General features: G+C 47.0%; 1 protein-coding gene across 3 annotated transcripts in view; it reads right to left on the bottom strand.

Annotated features, from left to right (window-relative positions):
• RALGDS (ral guanine nucleotide dissociation stimulator) overlaps positions 1-18,254 on the bottom strand; it is a 61,228-nt gene that overhangs the window by 30,274 nt on the left and 12,700 nt on the right. Inside the window, exon 1 of one of the 3 annotated variants that reach the window (XM_083375076.1) lies at positions 9,833-10,291. The exons of the other annotated variants lie outside the window; for them this stretch is intronic. Within the exon in view, the coding sequence (XP_083231202.1) occupies positions 9,833-10,048 (216 nt within the window). The 5' untranslated portion in view covers positions 10,049-10,291. Of the gene's footprint in view, positions 1-9,832; positions 10,292-18,254 lie in introns of those variants that run through there. 3 annotated transcript variants of the gene reach the window in all.

Consider the following 18,254-nt stretch of genomic DNA (forward strand, 5'->3'; position numbering starts at 1 on the left):
CACAAACACACAGCATCCAGATCCGGTCCACCACACACAACCTGGTGGTGGAAAAGCCCAGTGGTGTTTTTCCTGCCTTCCCAGAAGCATCAGATGATTGGTGGAAACTGCAACAGAGTTCCTAGCTAGATCTGCAGAAAAATAATCCCCTCCGTGCAGAATCCCCACATCTATGAAAGATGCTTGCTGGCAAGTAACAGGCAATTGAGGATTCCCCTTCCTTCCTTCCTTCCTTCCTTCCTTCCTTCCTTCCTTCCTTCCTTCCTTCCTTCCTTCCTTCCTTCCCTCTTTATTTTTCTTCCTTCCCTCTCTTCCCTTCCTCCCTTATTTTTTCCTTCCTTTCCTTCCCTCTCTCCCTCTCTCATCTTTTTTCTTCCTTCCCCTCCCTCCCTTTTGTGGCTGAACACCAAAACAAAAAAAGCAAAATAAAATAAAATAACAGGCAAGGAAGGTGGGAACGAAAAGACAAAAGCCTGCCAGGCAAACAAGGAAACAGGAAAACGGAAGTGAGCTTTCCAAGATGCACCATTAGAGCTTGGGAGAAAAAACAACAACAACACAAGCCTTTGTGTGTGTGTGTGTGTGTGTGTGTGTGTGCTTTTTCAATAGCTCCCCCGGGCAAGCGAGTGAGAATCCAAAGCAATCCTTGCAAAGATGGCGAGGCCTCGAAGCCAGAGCGCCAAGTGGATTGGCGCAGGAGAGCGATTGCTTTGAATGCCTCCGCGCTCTCTTTTTATTTCCTCCTCGAAGCGGAGCTCGCAAGGACACAAAAACAAGACAACACCCCTTTTGTGATGCTGGACTGAGGGATCCCTTGTCTGGTGTACCCAGGGCCGGGCACGCAGCTCGCGCGAAGCCTCCCTTGCTGAATGTTGGCTGTGCTGGCTGGTCGAGAGAGCAGGCGGGGTGGGGGGGGGCAAATCGCAAGGAAAAAAAGAAATAAATCTCCAGATTTGGTTCTCTTGCTGCAGAACAAAAGAGCCAGAGAATCAGAAGAGGTTTGGGGGTGTGGGTGGGGGTGTGTGTGTTTCTAATTGGGCCGGGTGGGATTTAAATAAATCTATTTCCGGCAGCTCCAAAGACTTTTATATCAGAAAAACAGGAAAATCAGCATCGGAGTTTGTGAACAAGCAGGAGACTCTATATGGTTGTCTGGTCTTTTTTTTAAAAAAAAAACCTTCAAGTAAAACAAAGCTTATCGGCAAGCTGTCCATATATGAACAACGGAGAATGCGTGTAAGTATATGAGAGAAAGGTGGTGGACACATTCACGGCAAAATTCCACCATTCAAGTTGAAATTCTAATTTGACCATTTGCCCCCTATTTGAAAGGCCAGGGCATAACCAAAGGCAGGCTGACCACAAAGAACAGTGACTTTTTAGAATTGCACCACAAACTCCAAGTTTTTTCAATCAGGGAAGTGAACACGCTCTCTTAAAATATTGATGAGGTTGACACATAACGACGGAAAGCGAGCATTTTTAACACGATGTTCTGAGCGAAATCCCAACAAGGCAGAATTAATTTTGCAGATAAGCAGAAGTTAAAGGAGGAGGAGGCCTTTTCAGCAGTTCAAAGTCAGAAAGTTGTAGCTTTCTCCCCCCCCAGACACACACACACACACACACACACACACACAAACACACACACAAAAGCCAGCAAAAAATAAAGAGGGGATGCTAAATTGCACTGATTTGCAGAAAAAAACGGTCGGGTCGTTCAATGTAACCAGAGAAAAAACCCCCAAACCAGCCTCTTTTTCTAAATAAATGACTCTTTTCTTCTTGTGAACAAAAAAAGCAAAACGCTCCCAACAGTGTATCAACAAAGCATTAGAAAGGAACAGCAGAGTAACAAAAGAGAACTGCGCAAGCAAAGCTGTGAGCGAAGAGAAGTTGGAGACTTCTCTGCTTGTGCCGATTTGCAACTTTAACGAAGGAAAAGGAGATAGTCCTTGAGTTATGACAAAAAAATTGGGACCTCCATTGTTAAGCAAGGCCGTTGCCTGGTTTCATTCATTCATTCATTCATTCATTCATTTATTTATTTTTTTGACTTATATACCGCCCTATTCCCGTAGGACTCAGGGCGGTTTACAGGGCAATTAAAATCATACCATACAAAAGTTAAAAAAAATAAATAAAACAATTAATTAAATTTAAAGCCCAAAGTTTAAAAATTAAAACATTTAAAACCCAATTAAAAACCCCTCAGTCTAGGCCCGACAGCTCAAAGAGCCAAGTTTTCAGGTCCCGGCGGAACGAGCGGAGGTCGGAGGCAGTCCTAAATTCCATCGGAAGCTGGTTCCAGAGGGCAGGCGCGCCCACAGAGAAGGCCCTCTCTCTGGGAGTCACCCGCCGGCAACCCTTCACCGGCGGTACCCTAAGAAGGCCCTCCCTGTGGGAGCGCACAGGACGATGGGAAGTGGATGCCGGCAGCAGATGCTCCCTCAGATAATCCAGACCCAAGCCATTTAGGGCTTTATAGGTCATCACCAGCACCTTGAATCTCACCCGGAGGGCAACCGGAAGCCAATGCAGCTCGCGGAGAAGAGGTGTTACACGGGAGTATCGGGAAACTCCCATCACAACTCGGCGCGGATGCATTCTGCACCAGTTGAAGCCTTTATGACACTTTTTGGGGGGAGGGGGGCACTATTAAGCAAATTACTGCAGCTGTTAAATGAATCAAGTGGTCATTAAATGAAACTGCCCCCCCACTGACTGCTGGGAAGGTCGCAAATAGTGAACACCTGACCCTGGGATGCTGCGACCGTTGTAAATACACACCGGTTGCCACGTGCCCAAATTTTGATCGTGTGAACTCGCCGCTAAATGATTAATAATGCAATCATGCTACCTTGCGCTAATGATGGTTGAAGGCAGCCAATGAAAATGACTCTTTCAAGTTTAAAATAATTCTTTAAATGACTCTTCTTCAAAGCTTCTTTCAGGTTAAGAGGTTTTGGGGGAAATAGCCCAGGGTGAATTTGGTTATTCAGTGACAAGATGCTGAGATTAAGTTCCCAACCAAACCTCTGGAGTTTTGAGCGTTGCATAAACTCGGCGAACTGCAATTTAATCCATAAAGTGTGTTTTTTTTAAAAAAAAAACGGCTGTGTTTATCTTTGTTTACGCTTTTTTGGCCAGGCCAGAAAAAAAAAATCACGGTGCTGTTTTATTCTGCAAAGTCAAACTCTGCACGAGTGAGTCGGGCGTTCCTCTCCTAAGCATCAGATTTTAAGAACTGCTTGGAAGAAGAAGGATAAAAAAAAATTGCAAAGAAGAATGAAAATGGTTAAAGGGGGCCGGGGGAGTACACAAGAAGCCGAATTGGATAAGTTCAGTCTTGAGAAGAATATATATATATCTCTGCAGGAGACAGAAACTACTGACGTCCTTGATTAGCCCAGAGTACAGAAATGAGAACGCTGGTTTTAAGTTACAAGAGAAGGCCAATATATATATATATATATATATATATATATATATATATATATATATATATATATATATATATATATATATATATATATATATATATATATATATATATATATATATATTTGAATGTTAGGAAAATGTTCGAGGCCCCGGGGGAAACACAAGAGATAGCCTTGGGTTAGGAAAAAAGATGGGCCAATTTTGTAACTTTATCAGTCCTTAGCTTGAAAACTGTAGTCAAGCAGATAGGCCCTGTTGAGGCTCACTTTGTCGCCCCAAACAATCCAGCAAGGTAGGACTAGTCAAAATAAAATAGGACTGGCTAAGCCACACAAGGGAATGCTGTAACGGTCGTAAGTGTGAAACATCGCCATACTGCTAAGTTTGTAAGCCACCCTGAGTCTTCGGAGAAGGGCGGGATATAAATGGAATTAAATTTTTTTAAAAAGTCACTTTTTCAGTGACGTCGTAACTTCGAACGGTCACTAAACCACCTTTTGTTAAGATGAGGACTCACTGTATGTCCCGTTGCTGGCCGAGATGTTTTAATCTGGATTCTTGCACTGAGTTAGGGCTGGACTTGATGACCCTAGTGGCCCCTTCTATCTCTAAGGCGTGATGATTCCAAGACACCCAACTGGGCGTTTTTTTCACCCCGTATTGGAAAGTGCAGACAGCAGGGAGGGCAAAAAAGGTCATGGAAGGCAAACCAACTGGGTGTAAAAATGCCAAGAGGAATTCAGAAGAAATTTTCAAGTAGTCTTTGAGAATAAAGCAAAAAAAAAAAAAAGATGCCAGGGAGAGTTTGGTCGTAAAGGCAACCATAAAAATAGCTTTATTTTTATGGCAGTACTGTACACACGGTCGTAAAAACAGGTTTATTCAGTGTACAAAATGGCAAATATAAGAGAGTATCTGGGAACAGATACCGAACAGGTGAAGGTTTGGGAAGGCAGTCTGTTCCCTTTTATAGTTTTGCAACGTGCAAAGCACGGAGAAGCAGAAACTGGGTTTTTTCCCCCTCCCTAACAAAAAATCTGAGAGTATAAAAGACGTCAGTCAGTCCCATTTCTTCAGTTCTAGCCAACGAAAATGCCATTTTGCATATATTCCCTTTTGCTGCTGGCGGAACTCCCTGCCACAAGACAAGGATCTCTGGGTGCTCGGAAAGGGCGGCGGAGAGCATCACAGCAGCAAAATCAAAGCTCTATTGTAAAGAATGAGAAAGTCCCTCAATTGAGGACAATATTTTCCCTGGAGGAGCAGGCAACAACAGAAACCCCTCTGCCTTGGCAGCCTGGAGGGTGTTCCCTATCGTCCCTGGCCAGCCCCCAACGGAAACAGGATGCTGGGTTAAAATGGACCTTGAACCTAATCCAAGGAAGAACGGTAATGAGGGACATTCATACAATATGCAGCATCCCTTTTCAGCCATGGTAAGCAATCCAGATCACATTAGAGCAAGGAGAAAGGAGGGGTGGGGGTGGAAGCAAGGGAGAAAGGGGGTGAGGGAGAAAAATGAGAATGGGAGGGAAGGAGGAAAAGGAGGAAGGAAGGAAGAAAGGAAGGAAGGAAGGAAGGAAGGAAGGAAGGAAGGAAGGTGAGAATGGGAGGGAAGGAACGAAGGAATGGAAATGAGAATGGGAAGGAGGGAGGGAGTGAAGGAAGGAAGGAAGGAAGGAAGGAAGGAAGGAAGGTGAGAATGGGAGGGAAGGAACGAAGGAATGGCAATGAGAATGGGAGGGAGGGAGGGAGGGAGGGAGGGAAGGAAGGAAGATGAGAATGGGAGGGAAGGAACAAAGGAATGGAAATGAGAATGGGAGGGAGGGAAGGAAGGAAGGAAGGAAGGAAGGAAGGAAGGAAGAAAGGAAGGAAAAGCATGAGATAAGCCTTTGAACAACAGCTGTAAAAATACCATGACAAAAAAAAAATCTTTTCCTCCTGTCTGCAATCCAGCAGCCCCCCCACACACACACACAGCCCACAAACGTCTGAAACTAAGGCCCTCCTTTTCTTGCCAATTCTGAGGCTGAAGAAACAGGAATTAATGGGAAGCAGATGATGTGGGCTTGGCTTTCTCCAACACCCCCTATAAGGGGAAAGGGGCCCAGCCCAGCCCACCCACAAGAAGCAGATTTTTTCCCCCTCCTCTGAACATGAGAGGCAAAATCCAAGAAGGAGGGAAGGTTAGAGGTTTTGAGAAGATGCTTAAGCAATAACTGGGGAGGGGGGGATAATAAGAAAATCGAAGTTCTTTGGAGCCCAAACAGGAACTCCAAAGAGGGTCAAGCGCCACAGAAATAAATGGAGGCACTGCTACTCCGATCAGTGGGGAAGGGGAGAAATACCCTGAGATTTATGAAAGATGGCCTCCTTATTGGACCAATTGAAGGGCTGAGAATTCTTCCTTCCTTCCTGCTGTTTGGTAGACAGATGCGAAAGAGAGCAAGACAAGAGTCCAAAACTTTTGCTGAGATGTTGCATTTGTGGAATTATTCGTTTGGCTGCCTTAAGATCCTCGGTTCCTAGATGAGTTAACTCGCCAAGCCTGAACTGTTCCTTCCGTTTCTCCATGATAAAACTATATCCTTTTTTTTTCCCTTTTCCATATTCTGTTCCTATTCCATTGAAGCAGGAGGCGTGAGCTTAAATGGACTCCGGAAGATGGTAGAGGACAGGAAGGCCTGGAGGAACGTTGTCCATGGGTCGGGCACGACTTTGCAACTAACAACAACAACAACAACATTCTATTCCATAGTCTATTCTATTCTTATTCTATTCTCTCCATTTCATATTCTGTTCTGTTCTATTCTATTCTTCATTCCTTCTATTCTATTCTATTCTATTCCTATTCCGTTCTTGTTCCTATCCTATCTTATCCTATCCCTATCCTATCCCATTCCAATCCTATCCTTATTCTATTCTTCTTCCAATCCTATCCTATCCCATCCCATTCATCTGAGAAGCTGACAGCACCAGTCGAAGACCCCGAGCACTGTGTGTGATGGAGTGAGCACCCCGTCTTGCTCCAGCTCCTGCCCAACTAGCAGCTCAAAAGCATGCAATCTGAGCCTACAGTCATAGCTACAGTGTTTTCAACAAAGTTGTACTGATTTAGAAAGCTGTTTTCATGCATTGGTTACTTTGCATTTCGTGGTCTTTTTGTTTTGACTTTAGCCTTTCCAGAAAGAATCAAGTTTCGTGATGGGGTTGCAGTGCTAGAAAACTCATGATATGTATGGACCGATGACCCTCCTATTCTTCTTTTACGACAAAAAAAAAGTCCATAATACCAACAAAAAAAGCGGCCTTAAATCCTACTATACGACCAGCCTATGTATTCATCCCTCACCTCAATATTAACACAATATTAATATTTGGAGGAAAAATCAAGGCTGGAAAATCAGAAAGGAATTTTTTTTTTCTTTTTCAAAAAAAAAGCAATTTTGCCAATCAAGCTACGTGTTTGGCTCCATAAACTCCCACGAAACATGAAACCTTTATTTTTTTTGGATTTTACAATGTGCTCCTCCATATTTGAGCTGCGCAGAAAAACATGCAACATTCACAGATTCAAACTCATCTCTGCCCTCAAGCAAACAAACAACTCATACATTTCACGGGCCTTTAGCAGTAAGAAAAACGGCACGGAGGTTTGTGCAGATGGCAAGAATTATTCTTTGGATTGTGTAGCACTTGCCTTGAAACCAGCCAGCTGCCTTGAAATTCCAGGGTACTAATTTGTGTGCCTTAATATATCCTCGCGGAGATGGTGAGCCAGCTACAGACCGCTGCCTTGTCTTGATCAACACAAATGGCCTCCTACAGTAGATCCTTAGGGAGAACTATTAACTTCCCTGGTTTTTTTTTCATTTGGGAAAACAGAACAAAGCAGATGGAAAGATCCCCCCCCCCAAAGTGCAGGATATATAAAGCTTTACTTCCACTTGAAACCAGGGCTTTGCATTGTTTCGCAAAGACCATTCATTCACTGGGGAGGGCTGGAATCTTAAAGAACGGGGTAACCCTTGCTTGAATTTCATTCATTCCAGATCTGAGAAACAAAACGTTTGCGTGGGAGGTGATCAACATTTTTCACCTCCGGGTTGGATGCATGCATAAATTAAAAAAAAATTAAAAAGAAGAAAGAAAGAAAGAAAGAAAGAAAGAAAGAAAGAAAGAAAGAAAGAAAGAAAGAAAGAAAGAAAGAAAGGAAGGAAGAAAGAAAGATCAGATCAAGCAGGGTGAGCCAGGGATCACCACCCATTATACTCAAGCAAATAAGGAAGGCGCTGATTTTACCCCGAGGCCGTGGTGCACCCAGCAACCAACTCAACAGAGGAAAGGACAGCAAGTTTGGTATCCTTGTCTGAATCTTGAATAAACATCTTTTTTCCAAACAAGAAGCCGGTCGACCAGCAGAGCTTCTGGGTCGACCAGCAGAGCTTCTGGGAGCTCCGGAAGATAAGATGGGGAAGGCTTGCGAAGTTTGCCCTCCAATAATTTCATTAGGTTTTTAACAAAGCATAGGGATAAAAGAAAAAGAAAAACTAACACCCCCCCCCCGAGAGAAACGATGGAGAATAGAAAGAGAATAGGGATAGAGGCTGTGAGAAAGTATAAACAGAGAGAGAGAGAAAAAAAAGGAAAACGCAAAGATATACCAAGGATGCTCCCAACTTCTTCTAATATAACGATGCATCTAAAGAACGCTTGCATCTGGCTTTTAGTTTTAAGACTGCAATCTTAAGACTGCTAAGTCCTCGACTTACGGCCACCATTGAGCCCAACGCTTATGTTGCTGAGAGAGAGATTTGTTAACTGAGTTTTGCCACCTTTTTACAACCTTTCTGGCCGCAAGTGGAGGCGAATCACCGCGGTTCTTAAGTGAGGAACACAGTCGCTACGCGGATCCGGCTCCCCCTGTTGACCTCGCTTGTCGGAAAGTGGCCAAAGGGGATCACGCGAACCCAGGACGCTGCAACCGACATAAAAACATGCCAGTTTCCAAGCGTTCTAAATTTCGTTCACGTGACCCTGGGGATGTTACAAGACGGTATCCGGAGCGTTCCTGGCTGCCCTCTGGGCTGGGTGGTTTTTTTGCAGACGTTTCATGACCCGACTAGGTAACATCATCAGTGCCCATCATCCTGTTTCCCAAAAAGCTGTCAATGCAAAATGGATGAAAGGGGTTCCCCCCCCCCGCTTAAAGCCCCACCCATCAGCCCTCCACGCTGGCCCGCTCATCTTTTAAAAAGAGTAAATTCTCCGAATCTGGAAGGTCTTGTTTCTAAGCTAGAGTTTGACTAAAGGACAGTTGTTGTTGTTTTGTGGCTTAGCTTTCAGGGTCATTCTGTGTAAGCCAGCCCGGCTAAGCCTATTTCGTGTGTGCCACCAGCAAGGTGGCATGATGTGACTTAAGCCAGAGCGAGGATTTATGAAGGGGGCAGCTTGTTCCGTCAGATTAACCAGCCAAGGGAGGAAATTTTAACCTAGTTAACCTGGGGTGGGTGGGTGGGTGTAGGGGCAACAATTACCCCTCATCTTCGCCGGCTTCATCTGTCACTTTCTATCTATCTCGGTTAACAATAAGTCAAGAGTTGTTGGGGTGAAAGGCGGGATGTTTTAAGGGATGGTTTGTACCCACAAGATGCTCTTTAGAGGCAGACGTGTGCGTGCACAAGTCCGCCGAACACCCCTAAGCTTTCTTTGTTCAAGCCAGAAGGAACCCCCAGCTGGAGACCCCCCCCCAGTTAGCCCAAAGCCCTGAAAAAACAAGTCACGGAACCAGCCACCCGCAAAGGCCAAGCCGAACAACTTACCAGCCGGATTCACACATCCAGGCCCCCCCACTCCCGCCGCCAGCATCCACAGCGGCCCGATTAAACGGAGGACCCAGATTGTTGGGGGCAATTAAGCTTGGGGTGTGTGTGAAAGCCCTAACAAGCAGGCATCTACATAGAATGAAGGCTACTGCTAAGCTTGTAAGCCGCCCTGAGTCTTCGGAGAAGGGCGGGATATAAATGGAATTAAAATAAAATAAAAATAAAATATACATAGAATGAAGGCTACTGCTAAGCTTGTAAGCCGCCCTGAGTCTTCGGAGAAGGGCGGGATATAAATGGGATTAAAATAAAATAAAATAAAAATAAAAATAAATAAATAAATAAACCGCCGGGGGGGGGGAAGTGGGGGAGAAAGATTGGTATCGCGTGCGCCCCGAGCGCCCCTGGACGCGGACCCGCGCCAGTTCCCGTCACCCAGCCGAACCCGGGTTCTGCACGTCGTGTGAACGAGCCCTTTGGCAAGCCCCTCGCATCTCCTCTCCTCTTTCCCACCCCCCTCGCCCCAAAGTCTGCCTTCCGGCCGGGTTTTGGTTTTAATTTACCTCCAGGGGGGGCAGATCGGGATCCAGCTGGGTGAAGCTGTGCAAGACGACGGGACCGGCTTCCTCGGCGGCCACCTCCAGCCTGACCGCCTCCCAGAGGCTGCGGAGCCGGCGGCAGCCTTCGAAGAGGCGCTCGGGGCTGCTGGCCCCGCCGGCTTGGAGCGCCCTGGCCGAGCGCTCCTCCGCCGGCAGCTCCGACCACATGAGGACCACCATGGAGCTGCCCCCGCCGGGCTCCGCTGGGCAGCCAGCTCGGCCGGCCGCTTGGGAGGCGGGCGGAGGATGCGGAGGGGAGGGGAGGGGGGGGTCCCCGGCGCGCTTCTTCTCCTCCTCCTCCTCCTCCTCCTCCTCCTCCTCCTCCTCCTCCTCCTCCTCCTCCTTCTTCTTCTTCTTCTTCTTCTTCTTCTTCTCCTTCTCCTTCTTCTTCTTCTTCTCCTCCTCCTCCTCCTCCTCCTCTTCTTCTTCTTCTGCCTAGCGGGGGCGAGCAGGCTTTTGGCCAGCCCCGCCCCCGGGAAGAAGGCCCGCCCCCTCCAGCAGCCCTGATGTCACTCAATCACTCGGGGAGGGGTTGGGGGGGAGAGAGAGAGAGAAGCGAAGTGGGAAGAGCGTGGGAGCGCGTCTCCGCCTCTCGGAGCGCGGCTGGAAAGGAAAGGAGACCACCAGGCGCCCTCTGCAGGCTGAGAGGCGAGGTTTTCAATTAAGTAAATAAATAAACAAACCTTTATTGTCAAAGTACAACATGTGTACATTGAGGTTAGCTGAATTGTGTGTGTTTGTGTGTGTGTGGGGGGGGGGGTTGGTTGGTTATTTTATTGTCCTCGGTTTTAACTCCTTGTCCCCCCCTGGTCCGGACAGATCCTGCTTTAAGCAACCGTTGGTTGTTGTTGTTTTTTTTTTTTAATGCAGTAATAAGTTGACTTTGTAATAATGCCGCTTGGAGGGGGGGTGAAAGCCCTAATAAGCAGGCATAGACATAGAATGAAGGCTACTGCTAAGCTTGTAAGCCGCCCTGAGTCTTCGGAGAAGGGCGGGATATAAGTGGAATTAAAATAATAAAAATAAATAAAATATACATAGAATGAAGGCTACTGCTAAGCTTGTAAGCCGCCCTGAGTCTTCGGAGAAGGGCGGGATATAAATGGAATTAAAATACTAAAAATAAATAAAATATACATAGAATGAAGGCTACTGCTAAGCTTGTAAGCCGCCCTGAGTCTTCGGAGAAGGGCGGGATATAAATGGAATTAAAATAATAAAAATAAATAAAATATACATAGAATGAAGGCTACTGCTAAGCTTGTAAGCCGCCCTGAGTCTTCGGAGAAGGGCGGGATATAAGTGGAATTAAAATAATAAAAATAAATAAAATATACATAGAATGAAGGCTACTGCTAAGCTTGTAAGCCGCCCTGAGTCTTCGGAGAAGGGCGGGATATAAATGGAATTAAAATAATAAAAATAAATAAATAAATGGGATTTAAAAAAAAAACTTGGGAAGAGGGGGGAGAAGACAAGAGGAAGACTGGCTGGGGATGATGGTGATGAAGATCTTATTTGTCTGCAAATCCCCCACTGGGGGAAGATGAGATGGCTTTAGATTGTAAGACGCCCTGAGTCTTCGGAGAGGAGAGGGGAGGGGAGGGGAGGGGGAGAGAAGAGGAAGGTGGGAGGGAGAAAAAGAGAGGGAGAGGGAAGAAAAAAGGGGAAGAGAAAGGGAAGGATAGGAAAGGGAAAGGAAGGAGAGAGAAGAGGAGGGAGGGAGGGAGAATAAGAGAGAGAGGAAGAGAGAGAGGAAGAGGGAAGAAAGAAAAGGGGAAGAAAATTCACTTTTTCTCAATCCAGGCCAGGCTGTCCTCGCTTCCATTTCATTTACATTTCTCGTTTGATTCCAATTCAGCTCCGGGGATATGTGCTGAACTTTCCAGCTACGTGCTGGGTCAATATCTCCTCCGCTCCCAGGCAAAACAATCACACTTCCAGAGACGCCATCCCGGCGGCGTTTCAGCAGCCGCAGAGAGGCTGCGTAGGAACCCAGGGTGTGAAAACAAGCCACGTTTTCCCCCCCCCACACACACACACACGGAGAAAGTACAACCGCATCAGAGCAAGCGGGCCTGATGCGACGCCACTTGATGTGGCTCCACCTATGGCAGGCCAACGCCTAAAAAAGATTCGTAAAGGAGGACGTTTGTACCTCAGGGCTGAACTGGGAGGGTCCTGGGTGCTCTCTGAGCTGGGTGGTTTCGTTGCAGACGTTTCATGACCCAACTAGGCAACATCTTCAGTGCTCTGCTCCCTGTTTATATACAGTAGCTTCTCCTTTCGGGCTGGGTGGAGGTTGACTAGCACATTATTTTCTCCTTGATTGTTTGTCTGGTGTTAATCTCTGCTTATATGGATAGTGCGTGCCGGGCACTAGTTGCAGGGGGAGCTACTGAATATAAACATGGAGCAAACTTCACACACCCTTATATTGATGATGTTACTTAGTTGGGTCATGAAACGTCTGCAAGAAAACAACCAAGCTCAGAGAGCAGCGAGGACCCCACAGTCCTCCTACTCCTACTCCTACTCCTACTCCTCCACTCCATGCACTTTCCTTCTAGCACTGATGGTGTTATCTAGTTGGGTCATGAAACGTCTGCAAGAAAACAACCAAGCTCAGAGAGCACCAGGGACCCCACTAAAAGGATCTTCTAAATTTGGAGTGGGAGGGTTGCGTTCCCCTAAAGTGATGTGTTGTGAGCCCATCTCAGATCTCCCCAAGCCTACATATGTTTTCTCTGACCCCGCACAATCAGCCCCACACCCGAATAATACGAGATCTGGGCTGGCATCCTTTAAAATTGCTGCTCAGGGCAAACTCAGCACTAAGGAGTCGAATGCTGTGCGACTCAGTCCATAAAACGCAGAATGAACAGCGTTGGAAGGGTCCTTGGAGGTCTTCTAGTCTAGCCCCCTGCTCAGGCAGGAGACCCTGCACCATTTCAGACAAATGGCTGTCCAGCCTCTTCTTAAAAACCTCCAGTGATGGAGCACCCACCGCTTCTGGAGTCAAGATCATTACGTCCACCAAGTGTCCAGGTTGACAAGAGCCTAAATGTGGACAACGAAACTCACAATTCACAGGTCGTCCTCAAGTTACAACCGCGCACCCCTTGAAAACCACTCTCGATCTCCTGCCCTTAGTAATCAGTAAATCCAGATATTACAGGCAGCCCTCGGCTTCTGCAGGTTCGGCGACCGTTCGAAATTGCGACGGCACGAAGAAAGGCGGTTTTCACCCGGTCCTCACCCTTACAACCATTTCAGCGCTCCTGATCACAAATTCAGACACTTGGCAACTGACTCATACTTAGGGGGGGTCGCAGCGTCCCCGGGGGTCACGGGAACCCCTTTGGCGACCCTCCGGCAAACAAAGTCAACGGGGGAAGCTTAACAACCGCGTTACCAGCTTAACAACTGTGGCAAGAGAGGACGTAAAACTGGAGCAAAACTCACTTCACTGTCTCACTTAGCAACAGAGGTTCTGCTCTCAGTCATGGTCAGAACTTGAAGATCAGTTGCGTACCTTCCTTGCAAACCTGGATCTTTTTCATAGCCCTATTCCCGGGCTAAAACTGCATTTTTCCAGTACATCCTGCACAGGAGTTGGGGTTGGAGGGGGGGTGTTGAAGCCCCCCCTCCCCCAGGGCCTGGTTGAACCTTGGCAGGCCCAGATGCCAAGGCTCCCTGGCGGTGTCCCTGCTTTGAAGCCCAGAAATGCCCAATTGGGCTCCTCCGAGGTGGGCTTGGGGGAAAAAACAGGGATGCTCAGCCAGGAGTGGCAAAAAAATATTCCAAGAGAGCTTCACCGGGACTCGATTTCCCGTGTCACAATCTGGATTTTTTTCCTCCCACCCCCAGGGAAGTTTAATCCCTGGGTGTTTGTTTGTGTGGAAGGCAATTAAGAAGCAGACTCAAATCCCTGGAAGCAGACTGGGAGGATCCCCAAATGCGGAGGCTTCCTAGAGTTACCTGGAGGTGCCACGGGGGCGAGGCTGTCAATTGGATCAATCAAAGAAAATAAACACAAGTCCCAACCCCAGTCTTTGCCCAAGAGACCTCTTGCACCCAGGACCCGTCCTCAACCTCTCCCTGGGGGGGGGAGGCCTTCCTGGCGGTTTTGGAGCCTGGAGGCCAGGCGAGGCGACTCTGGGGTTGTGTGAAGGGTGGCAAGGACGAGGAGGGAAGACCCTGCCAGGGGAAAATAAAATAAAATAAAATAAAATAAAATAAAATAAAATAAAATAAAATAAAATAAAATAAAATAAAATAATAAAATAATAAAATAAAATAATAAAATAAAATAAAATAAATAAAATAAAATAAAATAAAATAATAAAATAAAATAATAAAATAAAATAAAATAAATAAAATAATAAAATAAAATAATAAAATAAAATAAATAAAATAATAAAATAAAATAAAATAAAATAATAAAATAAAATAAAATAAAATAAAATAAAATAAATAAAATAAAATAAAAAATAAAATAAAATAAAATAAAATAAAATAAAATAAAATAAAATAAAAAGCCCCTTTAGCCAAGCCAGTTGAAAGGCTGGCCAGCTGCAGAAACACAGCCCGGTAGGAACAAAGGACAACTGCAGAAACTTCTCTGGCAGAGAGGAGTGTGAAGAATCTGGGGAGGGTGGGGGAAAGGCAGCCCCCTACCCCCAAACCTTGTCCCAGGCTCCCCCTTGCCCAAATCCTCCCCCCCTCCCCTGCCGCCGCCGCCCTGTGGCTGTCTCCTCACCTCGTCGTCTTGCACGCTCAGGGGGATATCCAACATGCACATCTGGAACGGCTGCACCAGCGCCTTCTGCATGCTGAACAGAGGCTTGCTCTCCATCCTCCGCCTGCCCGGCCCACGCCAGGCTCTGCTCCCACCTGGAGCCCAGGCGGATGGCTGCTGACTCCGGGGGGGGGGGTGGGCTGGAGACCCCCCTCCGACCCTCCTCTGGTCTCGGGCAGCAGGAGAAGCGCTCGGGGTTGGGTGGGGGGGATCCCGCGGGCAGCATCAGCCGGCCATTTGCCTCTGCCTGGCCGGGCCGTCGGTCCTCGGGGATCCCGCCCCCGCCTCGGGCAGGCAGGCGCCTCCTCTGAGGCTCGACCCGCTTTCCCACGGCTGGGCTTCCCCCAGTCCCCGCCGCCCCCCAAGGCTGGCCGCTGGGGCCGAGCCTCTCCGCATCGCCTCTCCCCGAAAAAAAACCACCGGTCTTTCCCTCTCGCTGGGCTGGAGCCGGCTACTGCAAGGGTGGGGGTCTGCAGTCAGCCATGGCAGAGGAAGCACAAAAAGGGTCCAGGAGGAGCAGGAGGAGGAGGAGGAGGAGGAGGAGGAGGAGGAGGAGGTTGACGCAGCCACCTTCTCCTTCTCCTCCGTCCCCCACCCCACCCCCCCTTCTCCAGCTCATTCCCTTCCTTGCTGGCAAGGAGAACGCCCCCCCCCTCCCCTCCCCATCAAGGGTAGGGCAGGGGTGGGAAACCTGAATTCAGATGATATTCCTTAGCTCTGCATTTCTGCAGGGAGATACTTGCGCTGGGCATCCCCCCTCTGCCAAACAGAGAGAGAGAAAGGAAGAGAGAGAGAGAGAGAGAGAGGGCAGGGGGGGGAGAGAAAGGGAGAGCAAGAGAGAGAAAGGGAGAGAGAGAGAAGGGGGAGAGAGAAAGGGAGAGAAAGAGACAGAAAGAGAAAGAGGAAAACGGAGGAGAGAGAGGGGGAAAGGGAGAGAGAGAGAAAGAGACAGAGAAAGGAAGAGAAAGGAAGGAAGAGAGACAAAGAAAGAGAGAAAAAGAAAGAGAAAAACAGAGAGGGGGGGGACAGAAAGGGAGAGAGAGAGAAAGAGAGAGAGAGAGAGAAAGGGAGAGAGAGAGAGAGAGAGAAAGAGACAGAGAGGGGGGAGAGAGAAAGGGAGAGAGAGAGAGAAAGGGAGAGAGAGAGAGAAAGGGAGAGAGAAAGAAATAGAGAGAGAGAGAAACAGAAAAAGAAAGAGAAAAACAGAGAGGGGGGACAGAAAGGGAGAGAGAGAGAGGGAAAGAGAGAGAGAGAAAGGGAGAGAGAGAGAGAGAGAGAGAGAGAGAAAAAGGGAGGGAGAGAGAGAAAAAAAGAGAGATTTCTCTCTAGGGTGGGAGGCAATGTGGCCCACCCCTGGCCAGACCACCTCTTCAAGTCTCTTGTGAGGGAGATGGATGATTTCAAAATGGGATCAAAATAATAGAGTGAATTATAAATAAATAAAATAAAATATTATTATTTCGGATCCAAACAGACAGATGTCTGGCCCACAACACGCCTGACACAATTATTGTGTGTTGGGGGGGAAAAGGCTGGTTCATTGATATGGCAGTACCAGGGGATGCACGAATTGAGGAGAAACAGCCAGAAAAAAAATTAACAAAATATGGCCATTTGCAAATTGAAGTTGAGGATTGGGGAGGAATATTTGTGCCAATAGCAATAGGAGCCCTTGGAGCAATACTCCAAGGGCTGCTGGGATCCATGAAAATTTTGAACTTATCAGACCTGAATATCCTGACTTTGCAAAAAACACACACAAAACCACCTTACTAGGAACTGCCTGTACATTCTGACGTTACCTTAGCAGCTCTTAGGTTCTTGGTTAGGACTTGAACTGTTAAGTTTTAACCATTCCTAGACTGTGAATCGAACTGAAGCTCAAATCTTAAATAATAACAATAAGATAATAATATTTTTAAAAAAAAAAATAAGGGAGGGGGATCAGAAGTGAGAAGGGGATATCAACGCAGGCTTTCACCGAGCAAATGTAGAATTAGCACTTGGGGAAATAAAAGATACACATTATTGATAACAGGAGGAAAGGGAAGGACAGTCAAAAGATCTGGGTGCTGTGTTCTCAGATGCATGAATCAATCAACTGGCTTTGAGTTGATTACTCTAGCAATGGAGTTTCACCACACACCTTGGCAGGCACAAATTCGCAGGAGTTGGCAGAATAACTCCTAATGCCCACTAAGGTGTAAGCAGAGCAGATCTGCCTCCTCTGCCCTAACACAACGCAACACAACGTGTCTCCAAACACACCCACTTGCAAAATGGAAGGCACAATTCTATTTTGCCCATCGTTTGCACCGCGCTGTCTCTCCGCTAACTAAATCTCCTCCCAGCCTAAGTTTCTTTGGCTTTCCGGGCCAAAAACAACAAAACTAGCATTGTTTGGAATCCACGGGCAGTTTCCGATCAGCTTTAACCCAGTTTAAATCCAGCAACAGGATAGAGGGTGGGGGGGGGACACGAGAAGGAAGTTTTCCCCCCCAAAAACCAAGAGGGAACAGAGTTTGCAGGATGTTGCCACCCTAAACATCCGTTAATTCCAAAGGAAATTGAGACGTTCAACAGGCAAGAACAACCTGGGATGGCCAAGAAGCCACATTCAGGACCATCAATAACTGCAAAAAAAAAAAAAAGATGGAAGTCAAGAGGGGGAAAATTATCTCTTCCTTGTTTTTAAGACTGCAAGATAAAGCAGGCTGGCGAGGGAGCCCTGGATGAAACTGCACCGCGACTCTTCAATTACTCAGAAAAGTTCACTTGTGGGATGTTATCTGGAATTTTTTCCGTTTAAATTTTTTTGTTGTTGTTCTGTTTCCTTCTCTCTCCAATAGGGCTCTGGGGGAGATTTTTTCAGAGAGAAGTCATTCAAAATCCAAACGGTGGCCATCAGGGGTGGGATCTGGGAGCAGGGCCAAAGAGCCCGGTTGAGTTTGTCAAGCTGGCGCTCAGCTCACCGAAAAATGAGAAATAATAATAATAATAAAAAAAGATGATCGAAACGGCCTCTCAAAGAGATAACTGCATTGGAAAGATAAGGAAAAAAAGCAATTATACAGCTATTTCTGGTGTCTATTTCTCAGCAGTTTTTTTAAAAAAATTGTTTCTGGGAAGGAGAGCGGGGGGGGGGGGGGCGGAACCAGGAACGGTGGTGGCGTTTAATAAAATCCTGGAAATGGTTAGAATAGAATAAAGCTGGAAGGGACCTTGGAGATCATCTAGTCTAGCCCCCTGCTCAAGCGGGAGAACCTATACCATCTCAGGCAAATGGTTGTCCAGTCTCTTCTTTAAAACTTCCAGTGTTGGAAGCATTCACCGCTTCAGGAGGCAGGTTGTTCCGCTGGTTAGACTGGATTGGGCATTTTCGTCTACCTATAGAGTCTTTCCCAAGGACCTGGGATAGGCAGATGTGGAGGTTAGACAGTGTTTAAAAGTCTCGTCGCAGGACGGAAGCTACGTTGAATCAAGCTGCCTTTTGCAATTGACTGATGGGGAGTTTGTCAATGCCGATGGTGCTCAATTGGTGCTCCAGATGTTTATGGATTGCACCCAAGGCGCCTATCACTCTTG

Source organism: Vipera ursinii (genome assembly GCF_947247035.1).
Source record: "Vipera ursinii genome assembly, chromosome: 16".
NCBI lineage: Eukaryota > Metazoa > Chordata > Lepidosauria > Squamata > Viperidae > Vipera > Vipera ursinii.